The sequence below is a fragment of the Tasmannia lanceolata genome, unplaced genomic scaffold (assembly GCF_043159265.1).
Source record: "Tasmannia lanceolata isolate RefF3 unplaced genomic scaffold, GAP_Taslan_0.1 ptg000013l, whole genome shotgun sequence".
Classification (NCBI taxonomy): Eukaryota; Viridiplantae; Streptophyta; class Magnoliopsida; order Canellales; family Winteraceae; genus Tasmannia; species Tasmannia lanceolata.
Genome location: NW_027518690.1, coordinates 12,551,359 through 12,573,527, shown reverse-complemented (window position 1 = coordinate 12,573,527; position 22,169 = coordinate 12,551,359). Strand labels below are relative to the sequence as shown.

Below are 22,169 nucleotides of genomic sequence, written 5' to 3'. Positions count from 1 at the left end.
TTTTTAAACTATATATCATCCTTTCCTCATTTGCCTTTCAACAGTCATCTTTGTTTAGAGTCTCCTTCCCAAATGACACTACTACCTGGAGTTGTTGAGTAATGGTAAATAAGGATCTTTCTGTAACTCGAAGTTGATCAAGTGGTGAAACATTTAGATTTCAACCTTTGGTTTATCCTGTTGAGGCCCATCAAGTGTTTCCGCCGGCAACAGTGGCGAAAAATATCGGCCAAATATATTTGCTAGCTGAGTGAAAATGGCCCATTTCAGTTCGCAACTTTGCGATGCTGAGAGACCTATAACACAATGGTTGCTTGAGTTTATTTATTTATTTACTTATTTTAGAGTTCATTTCTTCACAATGCACACTGGTTGCTTGAGTTAGGATAATGTTTAAGGGTTGCTTATAAGATTGCCGAAGCATTATTGCTCTCCGACGGCTGCTTGTCGATTTGCAAGCGAATGGTTCGCAGCGATGACAAACCCGAAACGCCCCAATGTTAAATGGAATATAGAAATATGTCTATGTATATTCTTCCAATGAAATATTTTATAAAATATCGTGATTTACGTATTAATCAGGCACCTTTTTTCTAACTCTAACAAATATGTTTGTAATTCTGATCTTTTAACATAAAAAATTGTGAATGAAACTAATGCAGGAGACTCCATTGAATGGTGTAGGATTATCAAAGTAAAGTAGGTTGTCTGCTCCAATGTCTATTGTGAAAGATACTTGAGTTGAAAGGCCTCTCTAGATACACCTCTACAACTTATATGCAATTGTGTTTTACTTGTGAATATAACTAGAGATGAAATGCCTCCTTGGATTCCTCGAGAAATTATTTACAAATTAGGGACCAGATTTGGTGGCATCCAAAGAGGACCAAAATTTTCACTGATTCTATGATCCTAACCATCTTCATTTTGGCCTTGTAAACACAGGTTCGTAGCAGAAATGGCTGGTGGGTCATATGTATATGTATTGAGCCCACAGGTGTGGTATTCAATATATTGAATTTATCTAGGCCGTCGATATTGTCGACCACCACACCACGAACCGGAGAATATTTCAACTCCTGTGTACATCTACTTGGCCCCATGATGATAACCAACGCATTTGAACAACCAGATTAACGGTTTGGATCGCACAGCAACCATGATAACCCACACGATGAATGGCTTAGATCATTGAACAAATGATCTCCACATGTACTGCTTATCTTATTTTTCATTAAGAAAAATATAAAGGGTGGTGGGGGTGTTATAGTCATCCAATCCATAATGAAAACTCGCCTGTTCAACACTGAGTCGGGTAACTCGTCCTAGTTTTGGCCCCATCCCCCTCCTCCATAGGAAAGCTCAGGCTACCGGTGAGTCACTGAATGAGTCTGCTTTCTTGAAGATTAAGGTACAACATCAAACAACTGAATTTTCTCAAGGACCAAAAGACATGCCCAAGTGAACCATAAGCAACCCATTCATAAGAGCTAATGTACATCTGTTAAAGATTTATCGTTCGACAAGTTCACATTGGCATTTTCACTAATTCACGTAATTTACGATTTTCTAGGGACATTCTAGAAAATTTGGGTAAGTTAATTTGCCTGTTTGACATGTAATTTTTTCTAAACACAACACTAATAAACAGAAGAGACACCTCACTTACCCTTCATATACTGATATACTTGTGATGAAACCACCTTCACCTTGTAAATGAAATGCCACATTTGCCTCAGTTCATCAACAAGCTCCAGCGCCAACTACTGAAGAATTGCATGTGTAATGCATCTCGCATCACATTTGAAAGCAGGATAGCTAGGTCTTTGCTGAGGCATTCCACGCAAAATACTTTGCTCGCTCTCGCTTATATCGTCGCAACTCTTTGATGGCTGCAAGCAGAACGTGCAACAAAACTGGCGCAAAGAAGGGCTGTCGTGTGCCAAAAAGAAATATGATTAGTTTCAGTCCATAAAAAGTATGAGTTCGGAAGAGTATATGTAGGCAGACAATTTGGCGAGAACTGTGGCGAGAATGGTGTTGAGCAACTGGCTCAATGGGGTTCTCACCGACCTCCATTGCTCACCTCTCTGAACCAGAGAGAATCAAAAGCCCAAACATCCTATGTAATTTCTGAAATATTTCCACTGACCAAACAAACCATAATTAAAGTACAATCCCACGGAATTAGTTGTTAACGGGCATCCATTGTACATATTAATTGCTTATCTAATTGCTGCTTCCTTTGAATAATATATGAAAAGAATTTACCATCATATTCAAGCAATCTCTCATGATGTTCCTTCGCCAGAAATCAATCCCATAATCACAAATGTCGTTCTCTGGAATTTCTCGGCAAGGGAAATTCTCGGGATATATTAAATTGTATTTTTTCGGGTTTATGTAGGAAAAAACAGTAAAAATAAAATTATTTAAAAAATATATATAAATATTAAATTTAATAAAAAATATAAAACAAAAATATCGGGATAATATCGCGATATTATGAGGATATTTTATGATCAAAACGAAAATATCTCTATATATTTAAGATCTAGGGATTAGTTCAGGATTTTGTCGTTTTATCAAAATGTCGAGATAAAAACGCAATATTTTGAAAATATCGGAGATATTTGTAACATAGTTAAGGCATTAAAAAAAACAGTAGCTGTATTAATGAATTAGGAGCCTAATTTCATGGGCGATATCCATTTGCTAAGATCAGCCATTGTAGCATCAAAGCATTCTGATCATCCTCAAATTAAACTGATAATATACTAGAACTTTTGTTTTTGATCGGTAAGCTGAGATCGAACATGAGACCTCAAGGTTGAGAAACAAAGTCTCAACCGATGAGTGATAATATCATGATACTAGAACTACTATACAATTTGGTAAAAAGACAAAAATCATGATACATATTGACTTTGAACATGTAATTCAATGCACATGCTTAATCATGGGCATGAGCATAAAAAAATGCATGATACTAACCATATATATGGCGAAGTAGTGCTCGATGGAGGAGTAGCTGAGCGACATGATAGATGGATGAAAAAATGCATCCTCTGCTAAAGCCCTTGCTTGCCTAGAGGACACTGAACCAAGACCAATATTAGCTTTCTTTTTACCTCACTATCAAATTTGGTCCAAATATGGAGTAAAATGACAGAAATACCTGCTGAAGCTTCATACATTCCAAGAGAGGCATTCTTTTGGGCTAAAGTTGCAGCCTCAAGTGAAAATTTCACCTGGAAACGCATAGACCAAGAGAATCAAACTGGAGAACAACAAATGTTAAACTATCATGTCATCCTGTTCACCAAGATAAAATTTCCGTATGATAGCACTGACAACATGTAGATTTCAATATTCTTACCTTTGGAAGGTTAGGTGACTTTAACATTTACATGAGACTTTTGAAGCCCAACTTAAATAATCTAGTCGAGAATGAAGGAAATATGTTCCGGTAGAGGGATGTATGGGATCTAAGGTTACATTCTTTAACCTTTTTCAGCAGCGCTTCAGCACTTTTTTCATTGCTGAGAACAAAAGAAAATTGAGAATGGTGTTCTTCAACCCTGAGCTGTTCCCACCCATTTCTTTTATTTCCGATCCTCAAGCAGAAAATTGTGGTGATTTGAGACGAATTTTGGGTGCGAGAAACGGATTTTAGATTCTCTTCTGCCTGTTTCTTCATTTTCTTTTTCTTTTTTTTTTGAAAGTTGACATATCTATTGATAATAAGTTTCTTCCTGTTCTTCATTTTGCAGTATTAATGTTTTTTGACAATTGGTTAAGATCTAAATAACTTTGATCTTGACCCAAGTATCAATGAGTATATGTGCCCATTTTATGATATTTTCATATTTCTATAAATTTACCTTGGATATGTTCCTTATTTAGTTGTTTGTTTATGTACATTTATATTAATCGTTTCATTAGTTGTTTGTTTTCACAATTTGTAGTTATTAGTACATAAAAAATTGACAAATAATTGGACATGCCTAATAGGCTTGCCAGCATAATAGAATCGATCACATTAAATTCATCAACTTAAAGATATTTGTTAAAAAAACTATGCCAAAAAAATAATAAAAAAGCAAAAGGAATATGTGGTGTAAATATAGCATACTAAGTTATGTGGATTCTTTTAAATCGGTAAAGTACTTGTGTTGGACATGTGTCAAATTCCAATACTTTACTAAGTAATGTGGATTCTTTAATCTATTTTTTTTTCTCTAAATACTACAGATTTACAATCATCACATGTTTTGAGTTTTATCTATCCTAGTGAATATTTATATGGAAATAAGACACTATATTCACTTAAACCTAACAAAATTCTTAATATATAACCATATTATATTGTAAAAGAATTTTAATTAGCCGAATCAACGAATCATTTTTTAAAGATTTACCATCTGACACCTGATGGATGTGTCGGATTCCACCACATGTATCCGTACCCATGCAATATTAATCGCATATTTGACCTTGAGCAAAAAAAAATAAAAAATCTTAAGCATGTTAGCCTTAGGCCCTAGACCGATACATATGATCTGTTTGATACATATTGGTTCGGCTCATGCTGATATTACCGTTGGTGTAGATATTTTGAGCATATCAGCCTATAGGCCCTATACAAATACATATGGTCCAATTGATACGTATTGGTTCGGCTTCGGCTCATGCTGATATTCCTGTTGATATGGATATTTTGATCCTTCATTACAAATGACAGAAAAAAAGGGGGAGTGATAAATCGACTCCCCAAATTGATAAATCAACTCCCCATGTGTCTTTCTCTCTCCTCTTGGTTAGAGAGAGAAAGAGGAGAGAGATAGACACATGGGGAGTCGATTTATCACTGCCCAAAAAAAGCCATATCTGTCAAACCGAACAAGCTGGGCTTGACTAGGCATGAGTCATATAGTTTCAGATGATATTAGTCTCAAGGACACTTTTGGCAAGATAACAGAATCCTTCTCATTATGTCTAGGTACCCTCGTAAAATATTATTCAGATGACTTTGGTTAGGTATTAAAAGGAAATCAATTTTAAGTTTTTAACCTTTGGGCTTGGCAATTCATGTTGATCTATTCGAATGTGAACTAGGAATTTCTATAGGCTGATAATAACCCTTTGCCTTTAACAGATATATGTAATAGTGATACAAATAATGATGTTTCAAATAAATGGTATGTGTTAAAAAACCACTGTGGCAGAAAGAATAGTTTCAGTATGAACAGCAAAGATGCAAAATCTATACAATGCCAACAGCTAACCTGTTTTCCTATCTCATCCATTATAATCATCCTTGGCAGTGATTGAACCTGCACACTCAGCTATGTCACAAGAAAGAAATGGACCGAAAAAAATGTAGAAACAATGGATGCCAGCAACTACACACGACTCAAAGACACGATGGAATCATACCAATCGGGAAAGAGATCCAAGGGTTGTTGCACATGAACGAAGATTAAAACATGTATGATGACGAAATAATACATCCAGTTCCCTTCAAAAGATGAAACATCAAGCAGTACCTGTCAGTGACCCCCCAATGTACATGACTTGAAAGATCATGAAAGTCATAAAGCTCTAGTCTTATATATACATATATATATATATATATATATATATAGAGAGAGAGAGAGAGAGAGAGAAAGAAATGATTTATGGAATCTTCTACAGATCGGAGGGTTAGGATCATCCTATGGAAATGATTTTTGGGGCACAACCTATTTAAGTTATGGCCTAACAGATGGACAGTTTGGATCATCATATGGAGTGGGCCGTACCATACTTTCTAGACTTCACGTGTTTTCACGGCCACCCATCATATAAATTCTCTCTCTCTCTCTCTCTCTCTCTCTCTCTCTCTCTCTATATATATATATATATATATGAGGAATATGTTCGTGCGCTCAAGCTCTAATAAGGAATGGTGCGCTTGAGTGCACCAATCACATGGGTCCCACAATTTCTGTGAGGATCCAAACCATTCATTTGCAAGGGCCTATCATAGATAGGGTGTGTACCAAAAATCAGCTCCATTGAATCATCCTAACCCCTCCAAAAGTGGAGGGCAAAAATGGGCAGATTTGTGGTCTGTCCATTTTGACCTCCACAAATGGATGGGTTAGGATGATCCTATGGAGCTGATTTTTTGTACACACCCTATCTATGTAAGGCCCTTTCTAGTGAATGCTTTGGATCATCCTAACAATGTGGGCCTCAATGGTTTTTGAGCTCAAGCTCACGAATATGTTCCAACGCTCAAGCTCACAATCCTTTTCCTATATATATATATATATATATATATATATATATATAGAGAGAGAGAGAGAGAGAGAGAGGGGAATGCTAGATTCAAAGGTGCCTTTGCAAAAAAGGGGGCAAAGGGCGCCCCTATTGGTCAAATTCCACTAAGACATTCATGATCTTAATTTTATGTGCCATCATAAATGGGATTTGACAAATAGGGGCGCCCTTTGCCGCCTTTTTTGCAAGGGCGCCTGTGAGTCTAGACTCTCTGATATATATACACACACACACGCACGTGTGTGTGTGTGTGTGAGAAAAGTGTTTATGCGCACGTGCGCAGGGAGCTCCCTGCGCACAAGTGGCTTAAAAAGCTAGCGATTGGTCGCTTTTTGTGGACCCCGCAAAGGTGGACCCGCCATATGAACCAATCGGTGGCTTTTTAAGCCACTTGTGAGCATGGATCTCCCTGCGCACGTGCGCAGAAACACTTTTCTCATATACATATATATCTCTGAAAAGTGTTGCTACTCGGTCTTGTAGCTAAGCTTATCTACTCGGTCGGGTTAAATACAATGGGGGCCCACATTGTTTGGGTGCTACAAACCATTCATTTGAAAGGCCTTTACCTAGATAGGGTGTACACAAAAAATCAGATGCATAGGATCATCCAACCACATCCAAAAATGGACAGACACTGTTTGTCACAAATCTGCCCATTTTTTCCCTCCATCTTTGGATGGGTTAGGATGATCCTATGGATCTGATTTTTTGTCGACAACCTATCTAGGTTAGGGCCTTTCAAATGAATGGTTTGGATCACCCAAACAATGTGGGCCCACAGTTTTTAACCCGACTGAGTAGATAAGCTTATCTACTCGACCGACTAGCAACACTTTTCCGTATATATATATATATATATATATATTCATGTGGGTGTAAAAGATTTATCAATTAAGATATTCCAAATTCCTTAGATGATGAAGAAAAAACTAGGAACCTCCATGCAAAAAACTGAAAAAGTAAAATCATTGTTGACAGTTTCTTTAAATGTGCAATTAAAGTTTAATTTACCTGTTCAAGGGAACAGTTTTCCTCTTACCATTCTGCAAAGCCTCTTTCACTCGTCAAGAAGCTAGTGATGCCAGACTCAACAACACGAATATTATCAGATTTAAGACCAAAAAGTAGCCGAAGTTGTCCCATGAAAACTTGGAAAACCTTTTGAAGATCCTGTTTCAAACAATGCTTGCATTACTCTTCAGAAAATTAATTAGTAACCATCTGCAAAAGAATGAGCAGACGAAAAGGTACGCAATGCAGCATATTGCATTGGGTATTAATTTAGACGACCATCTATAAGTATAGAAATTAGGACTCCTTGACATGAGCTGCATATTTCTGGTTTAGAGAACTAGGTGATGAAACTACATAGTTTTTCTTTTTATCTTGGATAAAGCAAATAAAACGAAAATAGGCATGAGCAGAGAATTTAGATCCAAATAACATTTTGGCAAATTGTACTGATGTGCAAGGTTTTAAATTTCAGCTGAGACGTGTCGTTCCGGCCAAAAAATTTCGGTCAAACTAGGTCTACAGAAAATCAGATTTTTACAAGATTTCAGCAAAATTTCACCCCTTTTACCTTTTTACAAAATTTTGGAAAATATCCATTGAAATTTTAAAAATTTCCACCGAAGTCGATGAAATTTCCACTGATATTTAACATTTCATGAATCTTTTAATTTTCTTCATCCCCTACGATTGTTAATCCCTCTCCTCCAGAAGGGATTCTTGAAACTACTTTTGTCTCACAATTATCAATAATATTGACGATTCTACCACTTCCAGCCACGATTTAACATCACCAATGGTGGAAATGAGTTGAAAATTTACACACGAAAGAATGGTAGGATAAGCCTGTTGAGCCCTCAGATGATTGATGCAGAAAATAATTATCAGAAACCACCAGAAACAGGTTTAGCATGCATTTTACTTTGAAATTTTTTATGAACGAACTGATAATATATCAAACAAATGAGATTGACTAAGTAATCTATTTGAATAGCGGTATACATAACTGCATAATCATATGCATGATAACTAGTGGTGTGATCATTTCATCATGTTCTGAGAGAAGCCAACAACATTTTTGTTTTGTTGGCAAAAAGAGTGTGCATGGGAGCAATCTTTGCCCCTTTTGCATCTTTTTTCTGATGTTCTTTTAGTAAAAATTTCTGTTGACTTTCAGGGAAAAAAAGATAGTTTGCGATTTAGCACTTTATTTTTATTATTTTAGATTTCTTTTAGTTTTTGGAAAATGATATGGAGACTTAGAGTACCACCTAGCAGGGGACCTGCAATGAGAATGTGCCATGTGTTAAAAAAAATTTACTTTTTTATGATCTCCCTAAACTTAAGGGAAATCTCACGTCACTAGTGATGTTGTGGCATGAATCACCCATTTTGCTCCTACTCTCGGTTTCCCTAGCATTACTCTTAGTTTTATATTTTCCTCTCTGTTAAAAACTTTTAACAAAATTTCAAAAAACGAGACAGTTTCAATCCGAGTAAATTGAGCCAAGATTTGTTGAACTGGACTTTGTCTCTCATTGTGTCCAAGTCGCAACTTCAGTCGGTATACCTTTATTTACAGGAAGTTTAAAATAGAAATTAGAAATGAAAGCTGGCTACCAATCGCTAATCTTCTCTGCTTTTTTTATGAGTACTAATCTTCTGCGTTAACGGGAACTCACACATTATTTGAACATTCTGGAGAAGAAACCATACTCATGCTTATAGTCTAGTTTATTTTTGGTCACAATTCTATGAAAATTTTCTTCAGCCATGCAGAATATGTTAATGATCTCTTAAACAACTAAAATAATTGCAAGCATACATCTGCACACCTCTATATATGAACTGCTTCGAATTTCACTGGGATTCAATAAAACTTCTCAGATTGTTGTTGATAGTGGAAACTATGATGAAATATCACTAGGAAATAAATAAATTGGACAAAGCTGACACATGTGACAGAACAGATGCTATGGAACAATCCCAAAATTGGATACACCAAAAAAGTTCTTAAAACAACTTTATTCCTGACCTGAGGTGAAAAAGAATTTCTGGCAGGTTGAGTTGTTTGATAATCCCTCACGCAACTTGGTGGGTTCCAAACAGTAATGCCTCCCCACATCTAGAAAATGCCATCATTAAATTTAGTGATACCAGACCATTTCATTAGAATAATGTTAATAAGGAACCATATGCAAAGAGAGAAATTACTCACTGGAGACATAAATCCGTTGGTCGTGGAAACATCACCATTTGGAAGTTTTAATAGAAGAGGGCACTCCTTGGCAGATGGTATATATCTAATGACACAAAATAAAAAATCCAAGTTGAATGCCTCTGCTAAAAAGGGGTTCTTGTAAACATTAGTTATATCAGAACTCAGAAGCTCGGGTTGGCAGACTCCTGTTAATAAGAAAAGTTTGAACCACAAAATGATTGGAACCAAAACTACAATCTGATGGAAGAATGGCGACTGGACTAAATTCATGTGCACATTCAATATTTTATTATAATTTTTTTTAACGGCAGCAGATTTCATTAATAAAACGGCAACAGAGTAAGTACACCCCAAGAAAACAAACAAGAAAGACAAAAAATACTAAGCAAAAAAGAGAAAAAATAGAACAAAATACACCCCACTTAAGGGGGAAGGAAATAGAAATTCTCTAGACTCTGCTTGTCTACTCCCTCCCTGGCTAATCTATCCGCAATCCCATTTGCCGATCTTCTTTCATGCATAAAAGATAAGGAAACACAGATCAATCTATCTCGGATCTCATCAAAGTATAGAGTGAATCTCCCAGGGGGACCGAAGAACCTCTAAGCCATCTAATGACATTGAGAGAATCTCCTTCTATTATTACTCTATCCAAGTAATCCCTTTGCCGAAGAATAATCCCCTAGTGAGCAGCTCTAACTTCCGCTTCGCTCACGTCTGAAACTCCAATAGGCCCAGAAAAAGCCCAAATGACTTCGCCTCTGGAATCCCTTAGAACATCACCTATACCTGCCGGTAAGGTTTTAACTCTCGGTTTCGGTCATCAGCGAAACCGAAACGTTTCGGTTTCGATACGAAATTTCGGACGAAATCTTGTAAAATTAGAGAAGCAATTTCACCGAAATTTTGGGCGAAATTTCGTACTTTTCCGACTCTCTGTGAAATGAAATTTCACCAAAACGAAACCGAAATTTCGGCTGAAATTTTGTACTTTTCCAAAACTCTATGCATTTCGTTTCGTTTTCTGCCGAAACCGAAATATTTAGGCCAAAACGAAACGTTTCGGCCGAAATTTAAAACCATGCCTGCCGGACCCGGATTTCCCATACTAGACCCATTAAAATTAGCTTCAGCAACCCTTGAGATGGGGCCTACCACTGTTGTACGATAGAAGGTCTATGCTATTCACAGAAACAAATCTCCTTCCACCCCTCCCATAAAGAATAAGCTGGAACAAAACGCAATAAGGGAAGGTATTTAGCCCAAGCTATAGTTAAAGCAATGACTTTAATGAAGAGAAAGTGTGGCAATTTGGATACCCCTTCAAAAACTCTAGTATTCCTTTCTTTCCATAGAACCCACATTGTAGCTAGAAGAGATAGGGGCCAAAGAACTTTCCCTTTTTTCTCCAAAGAACCACCGACCAATTCTCAAATGGCGCTTGTATAGTGGATGGGAAGACCCATGAGATTCCGAATCTGGAAAGTATGCCACTCCACCCCTCTCTGGCCACACTACAATGAATAAAAATATGATCCACAGATTCCCCTGCCGCTATGCATAATGCACAATGATCAACTATCATCATTCTTCGGCGTCTAAGAAAGTCCACCATCTGGATCCGGTTACGAAGGGCCGCCGAACTAAATGTATATGCTCTAGGCGGAGCTTGGATCTTCCATACCTTAGCTTCAATAGGGAGCACAGGACTAGACATCAGATGATTGTAGAAGGATTTAACTGAAAAGACCCCGGTAGAATCCCAAATCCACACTCTCTTATCCACCCCTGAGAAACTGATATAGCAACCCTCAAGCATCTCCAATAATCTTCCCATTGAGTTCAATTCCTTGTCAGAAAACTTGCACAGATTTGGGAGCACGAGTAGGCATAATATGCAGACTAAGACTTGCACAGTCCCAAAATACTTCTCAAAGAGGGTCAGTCACAAACTCACAAAAACTGAAGAAGGCCACATAAAGGCAGACCTTATGGTGTCATCATGAAATCACCATGGCATCACAATGACAGCTGTGTGAGGCCACAGTGCTTGGTTGGGGCTGAGATCAGTTTTCATTTTCATGGGGGATCTTTTTGTCAAAATATCATTTTAAGTAAGGAAAACTATGGGACTGTTTTTTGAGTTCCTGACTTTCTCCCTGTTTAGGATGGCGTACGAGAAGTAGGAGAGTTTAACTAATTGATATAGAGGCTAAAATTGGACCTAAACCAAGGGTTGAGATTGCAAAAAATTAGGATTGCTTTAGGAAGTATGTATAGTCTCTCTCTCTCTCTCTCTCTCTCTCTCTCTCTCTCTCTCTCTCTCTCACACACACACACACACACACACACACAAATATATATATAGGTTAGGATGATCCTATGGAGCTGATTTTTGGTACATCCCCCATCTATGTAAGGGACTTTCAAATGAATGGTTTGGATCATCCTAACAAAGTGGGCCCCCATGTGATTGGGCAAGCTAGCTCACCATAAGTTTGGTGAGCTTAAGCTCACCAACAGTTTCCTCATATATATATATATATATATATATATATACATATATACTAGTAAAACAACCCGTGCGATGCACGGGGCAGCGAAGAAAAATTAAATGAATAATAAAAAGATGCCCTAAGATGATTTAAAAAGTATAGCATAAATTGCTGATATATTTGATTACCCAGGTGTAAAGTGTAGTCGTAGTTTCAAAGTATTGGATATGAGGGTTCAAAAGGCAAGAGAGAAATGAAATGATAAGTTTGATTAATTTAATCTGTCAGAAACTACATTGGAATAACCTATATTGAAGTACTGTATCTCAACACTAAAGAAGAATTGGTGAAACTAATGCAAAAAGAATTTAGTCAAACACAAAGAAATAAAAAAACTGAAAATCAATGGAAAGAAACGGTATTTTACAAAACGAAAGCATTTTAAGGTTTAAAATAGAAGAAAAGAAATTAAAAAAAAACTGAAAAGCAATGGAAAAGCAGAAATTCTAATCTAATCAGAAGCAATAGTCCATAATCAAATATAAAATATATTTCCTACTGAGATCAAAGCTCAAGTGAGAAGGAATGAAAAGAAATGGTAAGCTTAAATAAATTTCTACCTTGGATTTTTAAATACAGATATACATGCAAACTATGTGGTATTCACATAACCAAAAGACCCATATTCTATGATTTTCCAATAACTAAATGACAACTATCTCAAGCCGAAAAGAAAAAAGAAAAATTAAAACACAACTAATTCGGTAAACTTTATACCCTCTGTTTTGGATTTTGATAACCAATTGTGGGTCTAAAATTGATTATTGGACTTAAAATTTAACGTATATTTGAAGTCAAAAAATCAGCTTTGCACTTGCAATCGGTTCTCAAAATTCAAAACAAACAGGGCTTTAATGAACATAAAAGTTATGGCAGTTCAATTCATAGGAGTTGTAGAAGTTGATCAATGCCTTTCCTCGTTTGCAATAGATCAACACCGGATGATTCCTGTTATTTGGAGACATAAAAAAGAGATGCATGGAACACCACCGGGATTCTAAGATTGGCATAGCAGGTAAAGAGTGTGTAATTGGTAAAAAATTCACACAAATCGCCACTGAATGAGAACCTAACATCATGTAAACATCACATTTCATTTCCAACCAAACATTGCATAAAGAAATTGCACAGGATATAAAACCAAATGATTAAGAAACAATTCTATTATAAGGTCATGTGTAATGGATCTATGCTCTCACACTCTACTGTTGGGCATTTTTTCGAACAGGTGGCAACTGTCGACAGAAGTTGCATCCTAAATAAAACCCTATGAAACTAAAACATAAGAGACACAATAAAAATATAACCCGGCAACTCGGAGATTTTAGAGTAAATTTCTTCACATCTAATCAACTATGACCAAGCAAATAAATCAGAGAATCCAGAGTCTATTGCATGTTTCTAACGCACTGGTCAGAAAAGAGCTACAAACAGAATCAGCACAAAAAACTAATCCCAAACCCTAATGAAGAGAAATAAACACAAATGCAAATGGGAAAAAAAGAAATAGAGATAAGCCTGATCTTGATTATTGCTAAGAACCTCTTTTAGCCTGAGAACCTTCGGTTGTTCTTCTATCCACTTTGCCCTATCAAAGCTTGCCTGAAGGTAACAACTAAACAACCTGAAGAAAGCAAACCCAAAAAAAACCCTCTATTGTTCCACGGCTCATCACAATGTAGGAGAAGAGATTGGCCTCGTCCCAACAGCCAAGTCCTTGCAAAAAATATGGATCATAGATGGAAGAGAGAGAAGGATACGTGTTTGGTTAAGCAGAGTAGTTGCTGAGAGAGGAGAAAATATCTTGACGAGAGAGAGACTCGGAGATAACTAAACAGGGAGGCCCTATTTTGCCCTTCCATATATTTATTGATGGATGTAGCAGCAAAGTGGTAAATAAGGAAGTATAAATTTTTTGAGGGGTGGAAATGTAATAGATGGATAGAGGGAATGGCCTGACGTGTTAAATTCACAGAATTTAGGAAGAAATTCAAAAAATTCCCCATTTTCTCTTCTGCTATATATATATATATGTGTGTGTGTGTGTGTGTGTGTGTGTGTGTGAGAAAACTGTTGGTGCGCTTAAGCTCACCATTTTTTTGGTGCGCTTAAGTTGTTATAACGCCTCCCATTCGTTTAAATGTTTGGGTCCCGCTTAAGTGCACCAATGGGAGGCGTTATAACAACTTAAGCGCACCAAAAAAATGGTGCGCTTAAGCTCACCAACAGTTTTTTCTCTCTCTCTCTCTCTCTCTCTCTCTCTCTCTCTATATATATATATATATATATATATATATATATATATATATATATATATATATATATATATATATATATGAGGAATGATAGATACAAGGGAGCCCTTGCATAAAGAGCCAAAAAAGGGCTCTTGATTGGATCCACGTCATCAAATGTAACTGATTTTACTTTTTCAATCGATTTTAAAATGTAACTGAAAACGATGTGGATCCAATGAAGAGCCCTTTTGGGGCTCTTTATGCAAGGGAGCCCTTGTATCTATCATTGCTCACATATATATATATATATATATATATATATATATATATAAAATATGATATGTTTTGTTCAGTGGATATTAGTTTATGCTGACTTTTTCCATTGAAGCAGCGACAAACATAATCTGCTGTTCTCTCTTGTCCTTACTAATTATTGTGGGAATTGCTTAATCCTTTTGTCATTGAGTCATTCTGACGCATAACCACAACACGCCATTAAAAAAAAGTTCACTAGCCACTCAAATGCCTCTATGACAATCGCTTGAATCAATCCTACAAATTTTTTTTCTTTAATATGACCAGATTAATGGCAAAAGGCCAATGAGCTAATGATCTCATCTCTCATCAATGTAGACGTCTCCAAGTCATCCATAAATATAACAAAGGGTCTGAAAAAACAAACACAAACTGGTATCTTCAAAGAGAAAGAAGGAACTCAGCATGCGAGAAGAAACTTAGGAATTTGAGGTATAGATGGCAGTCTTATGCTCCACCCCATAAAGGTATTCACACAACAGTTAAGAGCCCTCCTTCCCAGGTGTTCTGTTGTAATTATCCTATCATGAAAAAGAAGAGTTGAGAAGGGGAGCTCAGATTATGATAGATAAAATGCCAAGTACCGATAATTAGTATGGGAGCAAATGGAGGGTCTCATAGGCTTCATAGCTTGCACAATCATGGCCTCTACTGCCAATTCATACAGTATGTTTCGATTAAGACAGTTGCTTAAAGCATACAAATATGCACATTAGTTACGTAGAAATATCTGGTAACGTAGAAATGTCTGGTAACCATTTGGGAATACAGGCTTCAAGTTCCCACCAATTCCAAAAGATATATTATCAAATGATGGTGAACATTGTAGAAAATATGAGTAACCAAAGTAGACAAATTTTGCTCCAGAACAAGTGATAAATTTGGTTACGACTTGCAAAAGGAGTTTACCTTAGAAACAACAACCATGCCTTCATAATAAATTAAAATAAATAAATTACAAGATAATGGAGGAAGAATATACACCACAAAATGCAGCACTTTTGACCGCCCAGCAGCTGCGACAGAAGTATCCAAATGCCATTCATTTGAATTCACCTATTAAATTACGCAGAAGAGTTAGTTAGAACATATTTCAAATGTGTATCCATGCATGCAAACATCCCCAAAAAGTTCTATCTCCAAGTAGTTTCAAAAACTCAAAATTTCTTCAAGTCTTCATTGAGAATTGTTTGAGTTCTATCAAAAGCATCAAAAAATAGGATAAAAACACCATGAAACCTACAAATTTAGATCCATCAACTGAAAGAACAAGTGTTGATCTAAAAGGACTCATCACATAATCATCGGTGGCCATCTGACACCAAAAGAGGGTTTCAAACCCTTACCCAATAGGTCTTGATGTGCTAAAACGAGCTGGGGTGCCCAACTGCAGAGATATGGCTCAGTAAACCCTATATATGGTTCATTGGCTTCATAGCAAAAGACAATTAGTAGAGAAGTGTATGGGAATTCAAAAGGATTTAGTAGCCCAATACTCAGCTCAACTCAACAAAGCCTTTGTCCCAAACTAGTTGGGGTTGGCTAAATGAATCCTTTAGAAAAAATTAATGCACAAGGTAAAAGGAATCTACCCGGCTCTAATCCTGGTTCTAGTTGAGTTCTTCTATGTGGATCATTTTCTTCCATTCTATCCTATCCAAGGTCATGTTCTCTGTTATGTTCCTAGCTACCAAGTCTTTCCTCACTGTTTCTACCCAAGTTGTTTTCGGTCTACCCCTACCTCTTTTTACACCACCAATTTGGCACGAGTCGCCTCTTCTCACCGGAGCATCCAAAGGCCTACGTTGGATATGTCCAAACCATCTTAAGCGGTGCTCTCTCATCTTCTCCTCAATTGGTGCCACCCCCACCTTTTTACGAATGTCTTCATTTTTAATTCTATCTAACCTTGTGTGGCCACACATTCATCTAAGCATTCGCATCTCCGCTACACTCATCTTATGCACATGCCGCTTCTTGGTGGCCCAACATTCTAAACCGTACAACATGTTCTAAGCCGTACAGCATGGCTGGCCTCATAGCTGTCTTATAAAACTTTCCCTTCAACTTGGTAGGGATTTTACGGTCGCACAGAACTCCTGAGGCAAGCTTCCACTTCAACCAACCTGCTCTTATTCTATGGTTAACATCCTCTTCAATCTCTCATTCCTTATGTAGAATTAAACCAAAATAGCGAAAGATATCCCTCTTAGGTACCTCATGTCCAGTCATATTTACTATGTCCTCGTCCCGCCTCCTTACATTACTAAAGTTGCATTCCATATATTCTGTCTTAGTCCTACTCAGTCTAAAACCTTTAGATTCCAAAGTAGTTCTCCATAACTCTAATTTAGCATTTACTCCTGCTTTGGTTTCGTCGATTAACACTATGTCATCTGCAAATAACATACACCACCGCACCTCATCCTGGATACCCTCCGTAAGCCCATCTATAACTAGCACAAAAAAGATAAGGGCTTAGAGCTGATCCTTGGTGCAGTCCTATTGTAATTGGAAACTCACTACACGTGACACCCGTGGTTCTGACACTAGTCACTGCTCCATCGTACATATCCTTAATCACATCAACATATTTAGTAGGCACTTTTTTCCTTTCAAGGACCCGCCACATAACACTCCTGGGAACCCTATCATATGCCCAATCATACACATTTTTTAATGGTACCAATCATACTCTTTTTATTAATTTAATAATGAAAGTAAAAATTACAAAAATATCCTCACTGTTTTTACTAAAATGACACAAAAGCACTAAAAAATTGGTGAAATGACATCTCTCAAGAATATGTTATTAAAAGAATTTTGTGTATATTCATGTTGTTGCTGTTGTCATCTACATCATTAAGGCCTATAAAGATATTGTAAGAAACTTCAACACTCAACATCAAGGTTCAAAAAATCGGTATGAGTCGGACATCATACAAGAATCTGAGGAAAGTCTGGGAAGATCAAAACAGAAGAAAACAAGCATAAAGGTGGTAAAGAAAAGTAGAAAACTAGAAAAGTGATAAGTACTCCAAACTCATTAAAGTAGGTCTATTGTTCTATTTAAACAGCAACTTCATTGCATAACAAAAAATAAAAGAAGAATTCATTGCACAATTATATGAACAACTTAAGCATAAGAGTGCAATCTAAAGAAGTCGAGAAGCATACAAAGAAAGGAAGATCTTTAGTACTAAAGACGTAGCTAGCCAACTTCTCATCCCAATAAGAAAATGATGACTTCGGAGTATGGTATAAAACCTGCGACATTAGTAAATCGCTATTCACTGAGAATATAAGAAAATTTTAAGTAGCAGAACCAAAGATCAAATAGTTAGCAGACCATTACCTGGCTTTCCACACTTATGTGTAAGAACCAAAGATCAAATACTTAGCAGACCATTACCTGGCTTTCCACATTTATGTTTGCTATAGGTGACAGAGCCTCGACAACAGGGGCCAACAAACTCTCCTCTATTTTTCTGAAATCCCTGAAGATGCAAGAAAGAGATTATTAGCACAAGATAAATAGCTATTTTGACAACAGGAAATATAAAGTAACATTCACATCTTCTACTATACATCCCAATATCTTGATTAAGGATGGATTTTGATCTATACACAAGTCTAGATTGCCAAAAGATTTTTCATATGGAATTACCAGTCAAAATTGGAAGATGTAATTGATCTTATTCTTTTGTGTGTGTGTGTGTGTGTGTGTGTGTCTGTGGTTTTTATTCTTGTTTTGTTTACGCGTGCTGGGGAGGGGGTCCCTTCTCCAGCATTGGTGGAGCATAGCGCTCAGGTTTCTTTGGGTTTTTTTTTTGGGAATGGGAGACTCAGGTTTCTTACTCTCTTTCTTTCCTCCTTTTTGTTGGGTTATTTTTATCCCCATGTAAACTCTTTTTGTCTACCCAGTTCAAAATTGTAACTCTTGGTGTAGCACAATGGCAAGGGAAAACTACTCTATGCTGGAGAGAAGTGTGGACTAATATATTCATGGCCTAAGATTCTGGGAAGATTACCAAGAAGGGTTTATATGAGTACATAAATATAGAATGAGGACCTTGGATGTCCAAAGTTCCAAACTGCAACAAGGAGGCTGAAACATAAACGTTAACAGTTAATATAGTTTATTTTAATTTACATTGTAGTAATTTTCTTTCTTATATTTAATATTTATTTGCATTAGTAGAAATTTACATTGTAGTAATTATTTTTCTTATATTTTATATTTATTTACATTAGTACGATAGGCCCATCATGGATGGCCCTAGTCACAACTTATGTAATTAAGTGTACCTGTCTCTGTATAAAGAACGTTAATCATGGGGTTGGATTTCAACCTCCACGAAAATATTCATCCTCTACTTTCTTCTTCTTTTATCTTTCTCCCTTTCTTCTTACTCGTTGTTCTTCTTGCATATGAATCTGGTTTGGTTGCTTCACTAAGCAATCAACAAAAAGCATTTATTATTCTTATACCCATTCACTCAGCCAGTTTGAACTCTGATTGGAACCGATGGAAAGTCAGGTATGAATTTAAGGAGGGCAACCTATCTAACATTCTCCGGTGGTTTAGTATGAAAGGAAAGCGAGGTAAGCTAGCTGGCATTCTGTTCGCCACGCTTATATTTTATGGAGCTTGTGGAAAGATTGTAATGTGCGGCCGCATGAGTAAAGGGGGATAGATACTACTAAAAAAAAATGAATAATCAGAGATATTGAAGAGTGTTGCCAACACAGATGTGATAACAGATATCGCGATCAGAACAGGCTTAATATGCTAAAGCGTTGATGCGAGCCACGTCTTCATAAATGGCAGACTACTTGTAGGAGTTTCCTCATGGGGTAACATCTTCCTTTGGGTTGGTGTAAGTTAAGACTTCCTGTAGTAGTTTCCTCAGGGGCAACATCTTCCTTAGGGTCGGTGGTGTAAATCTAATTTGGATGCGGCTTTTGTGGCATCCGGAAAATTGGCAGCTGAACTATGTAATAAAGATGATAAAACTCAACTTGTTGCTGGCTTGGTGCCTATCACTTCCCAATCCAGCACACGGAGGAAGTATGGCTTTATTGAGAGGACTAAAAGCTGCAGCTTGGAGCTGGATTTGTGCCATTTGAATCGAAGGGGACTCTTTAAGTAAACCCCTACGGCAGTTTGCTCTTTCTGTTTGTTTTTGTTTTCAGTTCACAAAAAAAGAGTAAAAAAAGGTACGAGAAAAGACAATCATATTTTCCCTTTCATGACCCCATACAGTTTTCTCTTCTTACAATTTTGCTAAAAGCAACCTAGTTCAAATAGGCAGCTTCTCCATTTGAGAGAGTAGAATACGAAAACATCCAGAATACAGAAAGATTATCAGTAACATTTATCTGACCCAAGTCGCAGAAGATTAAAAGGAAAAAAAACATGGAAGAAGACAGTGAAAAAGAAGAAACAGCAATCCTTTTTGAATTTATCTCTTTACCATTTGCAGAAACCACCTGGTACTACAGGACAGTATTTAAAATAAGGAAAGAAAAGCAGCAAGTTCATCCCCTCTTTGCTGTCTATTCACCCTAACTTTCCATCTATCGGTGACCATTTTTTAATGGCAAATGAGAGATTTATTAAGCAAAGAGAATCTATCATCACCCATCATCTTCCACGATATGCGCATATTATTGTGGTGTGTATGGGGTAGTTAGAGTATAGTTTATTACGAGGTTATGTTTATGTAGTTTACGCTTGTGGGGGTTAGTTATTGGTGATGTAACTTGTAAGTGGGTAGATGGGCTCGTGATGTGGCACTACCTTTTGCTTGTATTTAAGTATAAGTATTTCAATAAAAAAGAGGAAGAGAGTCATGGTTTCTCTCGAATTGAACCATTAGGAGGTCTGATTGCCTCGAATCAACCTCTTTCCCCCTCTTCTTCTATCTTTTCCTTCGTTTATTTGTGTTACAAACAAATAAGCACCAACATTCCATCAATCAAAAGAACAATCAATTGGGTTAGAATTCATACCAGTCGTAAACCCAATCATTTGGATTAGAATTCAAAAGGCTGAACGAAATCACAACGCTCCCATCCGCACCAACAGGCATGAATTCCCCTTTCCCCTGAACCATCCCTTCTTCATTCCCACCATTCATATACAACTTAACAAAAATCTTCGAAATCAAAGAAACCGCATCCGCCTCCGAAACACTTCCCAAAACCCAAGAATGCCTATGCTTCCCAACCACAACCCTAATATCCTCCCCTCCCTTATTCATCACAACAACACTATAAACCCTAGAAGCCAAACAAGCCCCATTTCCACGCAAAATCTTCGCTAAAATCCCATCAAATTCCTCATCATTTTCCACATCAAACCCAGAAAAATCAATCTCCCCACAATTCCACAAACACAAATTCTCATAATTCCCAAAAATTTTAACATTTTGATTCCGAATACAGCCTGAATCAGAATCGATTGTCACTGAAACAGTGTAATCATTCCCACATCCACCACAAAACGGATCATTCCCAGTCATTTCACGCATTTTATGAGAGATCAAAAACCCTAGCTCCTGGGCACGTGATTCATCGGATCGCACGTGATTGAATCCGATAAATACGGCTTGGAAGTGGCAAGGGAGAGATAAGGGGTTTGATTCGAGACCGTTGGATAATAAATCGATGGCGCGGAAAGGGAGAGGGGATCGAAAGATTTCTGTGGATTTGAGTAGGAAAGGAAACCCTAGAATGAAAGATGAGAGAACGGTTAGGGTTAGAAGAAGACGTTTGGATCCGGGTTTCGTTTTTCGGATCTTGTTCAGATCGTCTTCTTGAACGGGTTTTTCACCCGGAGATTTTGATTTTTCGGTATTATTATTGGGGGGAGCTTCGGTTGCAGTATCGGTAATTTTGGAGATCTCTGCCATGGCTGCAGAGAGAGAGAGAGAGAGAGAGAGAGAGAGAGAGAGTGTTTTAGGGAGACAGGCCTAATACTAAATACTAGGATCAATTACTGTTGTCGCTGGAGAGTTGAAAAAATGACGAGAAAATGTTGAGTTTTGAAAAAACACTAACAAATGCTACTTTATTAAAAGAAATGTTGCTAGGGATAAAAATAAGAGTAAAGAGTTCCTGCGGTTACCCGCAGAAACCTTACCTGCGGTGTTGTGTTATAAGCATTCTCAATGGCTGATAGATGTGGGGCATAGGCGATGAAAAGAGTCAAAAGAAACCAACAAAAAGATATTCGAGTCCCCCTCTTTTATGATATGATATTTAGGGACCATTACGACTGGTCTCATGATGTCCTCAAAAAGAAGAAAGCAGTGACAGTGCTCCCCATGAGGCGATGAAAAGAGGGGACAAATTCAGACCCCACAGTCGAGTCCCCCTCTTTTACACTTACAAAAACAAAGGACTTTCGTAAGTGTCATATTTTACTACATCATTTTGGTATTTTTTAGGTAATTTTTCTACTTGTGGGAATCTTGCAAAAATCTGTAATGATTA

The 22,169-nt window shown here is 37.1% G+C and overlaps 1 protein-coding gene across 2 annotated transcripts; it reads right to left on the bottom strand.

Moving 5' to 3' along the window:
• Positions 1-1,484: 1,484 nt before the first annotated feature.
• Positions 1,485-21,645, bottom strand: LOC143889814 (GPI transamidase component PIG-S-like protein). 2 transcript variants are annotated; one of them, XM_077394173.1, is made up of 12 exons: positions 20,685-21,637; positions 18,082-18,166; positions 17,847-17,936; positions 15,652-15,725; positions 9,560-9,644; positions 9,377-9,466; positions 7,370-7,500; positions 5,440-5,521; positions 5,289-5,336; positions 3,179-3,251; positions 2,995-3,098; positions 1,485-1,932 (listed from the first exon to the last, which is right to left on the bottom strand). In XM_077394173.1, the coding sequence occupies exons 1-12, from the start codon at positions 21,584-21,586 to the stop codon at positions 1,819-1,821; spliced, it is 1,878 nt and encodes a 625-aa protein (XP_077250288.1). In that variant the 5' UTR covers positions 21,587-21,637; the 3' UTR covers positions 1,485-1,818. The 2 variants fall into 2 exon arrangements, 1 of the variants encoding a protein (XP_077250288.1); XR_013254947.1 differs by lacking the exons at positions 1,485-1,932; positions 2,995-3,098 and having other exon boundaries at positions 5,440-5,549; positions 20,685-21,645.
• Between the last annotated feature and the right edge of the window lie 524 nt (positions 21,646-22,169).

Excerpts from the sequence above, each read along its gene's own strand:
- LOC143889814 (XM_077394173.1), bottom strand. The coding sequence starts at position 21,586 with ATGGCAGAGATCTCCAAAATTACCGATACTGCAACCGAAGCTCCCCCC. Across the intron at positions 15,726-17,846 it reads CTAAAGATCTTCCTTTCTTT|GTGAATTCAAATGAATGGCA; the intron begins GTATGCTTCTCG and ends GTAATTTAATAG. Across the intron at positions 3,099-3,178 it reads AATGTATGAAGCTTCAGCAG|TGTCCTCTAGGCAAGCAAGG; the intron begins GTATTTCTGTCA and ends GTCTTGGTTCAG.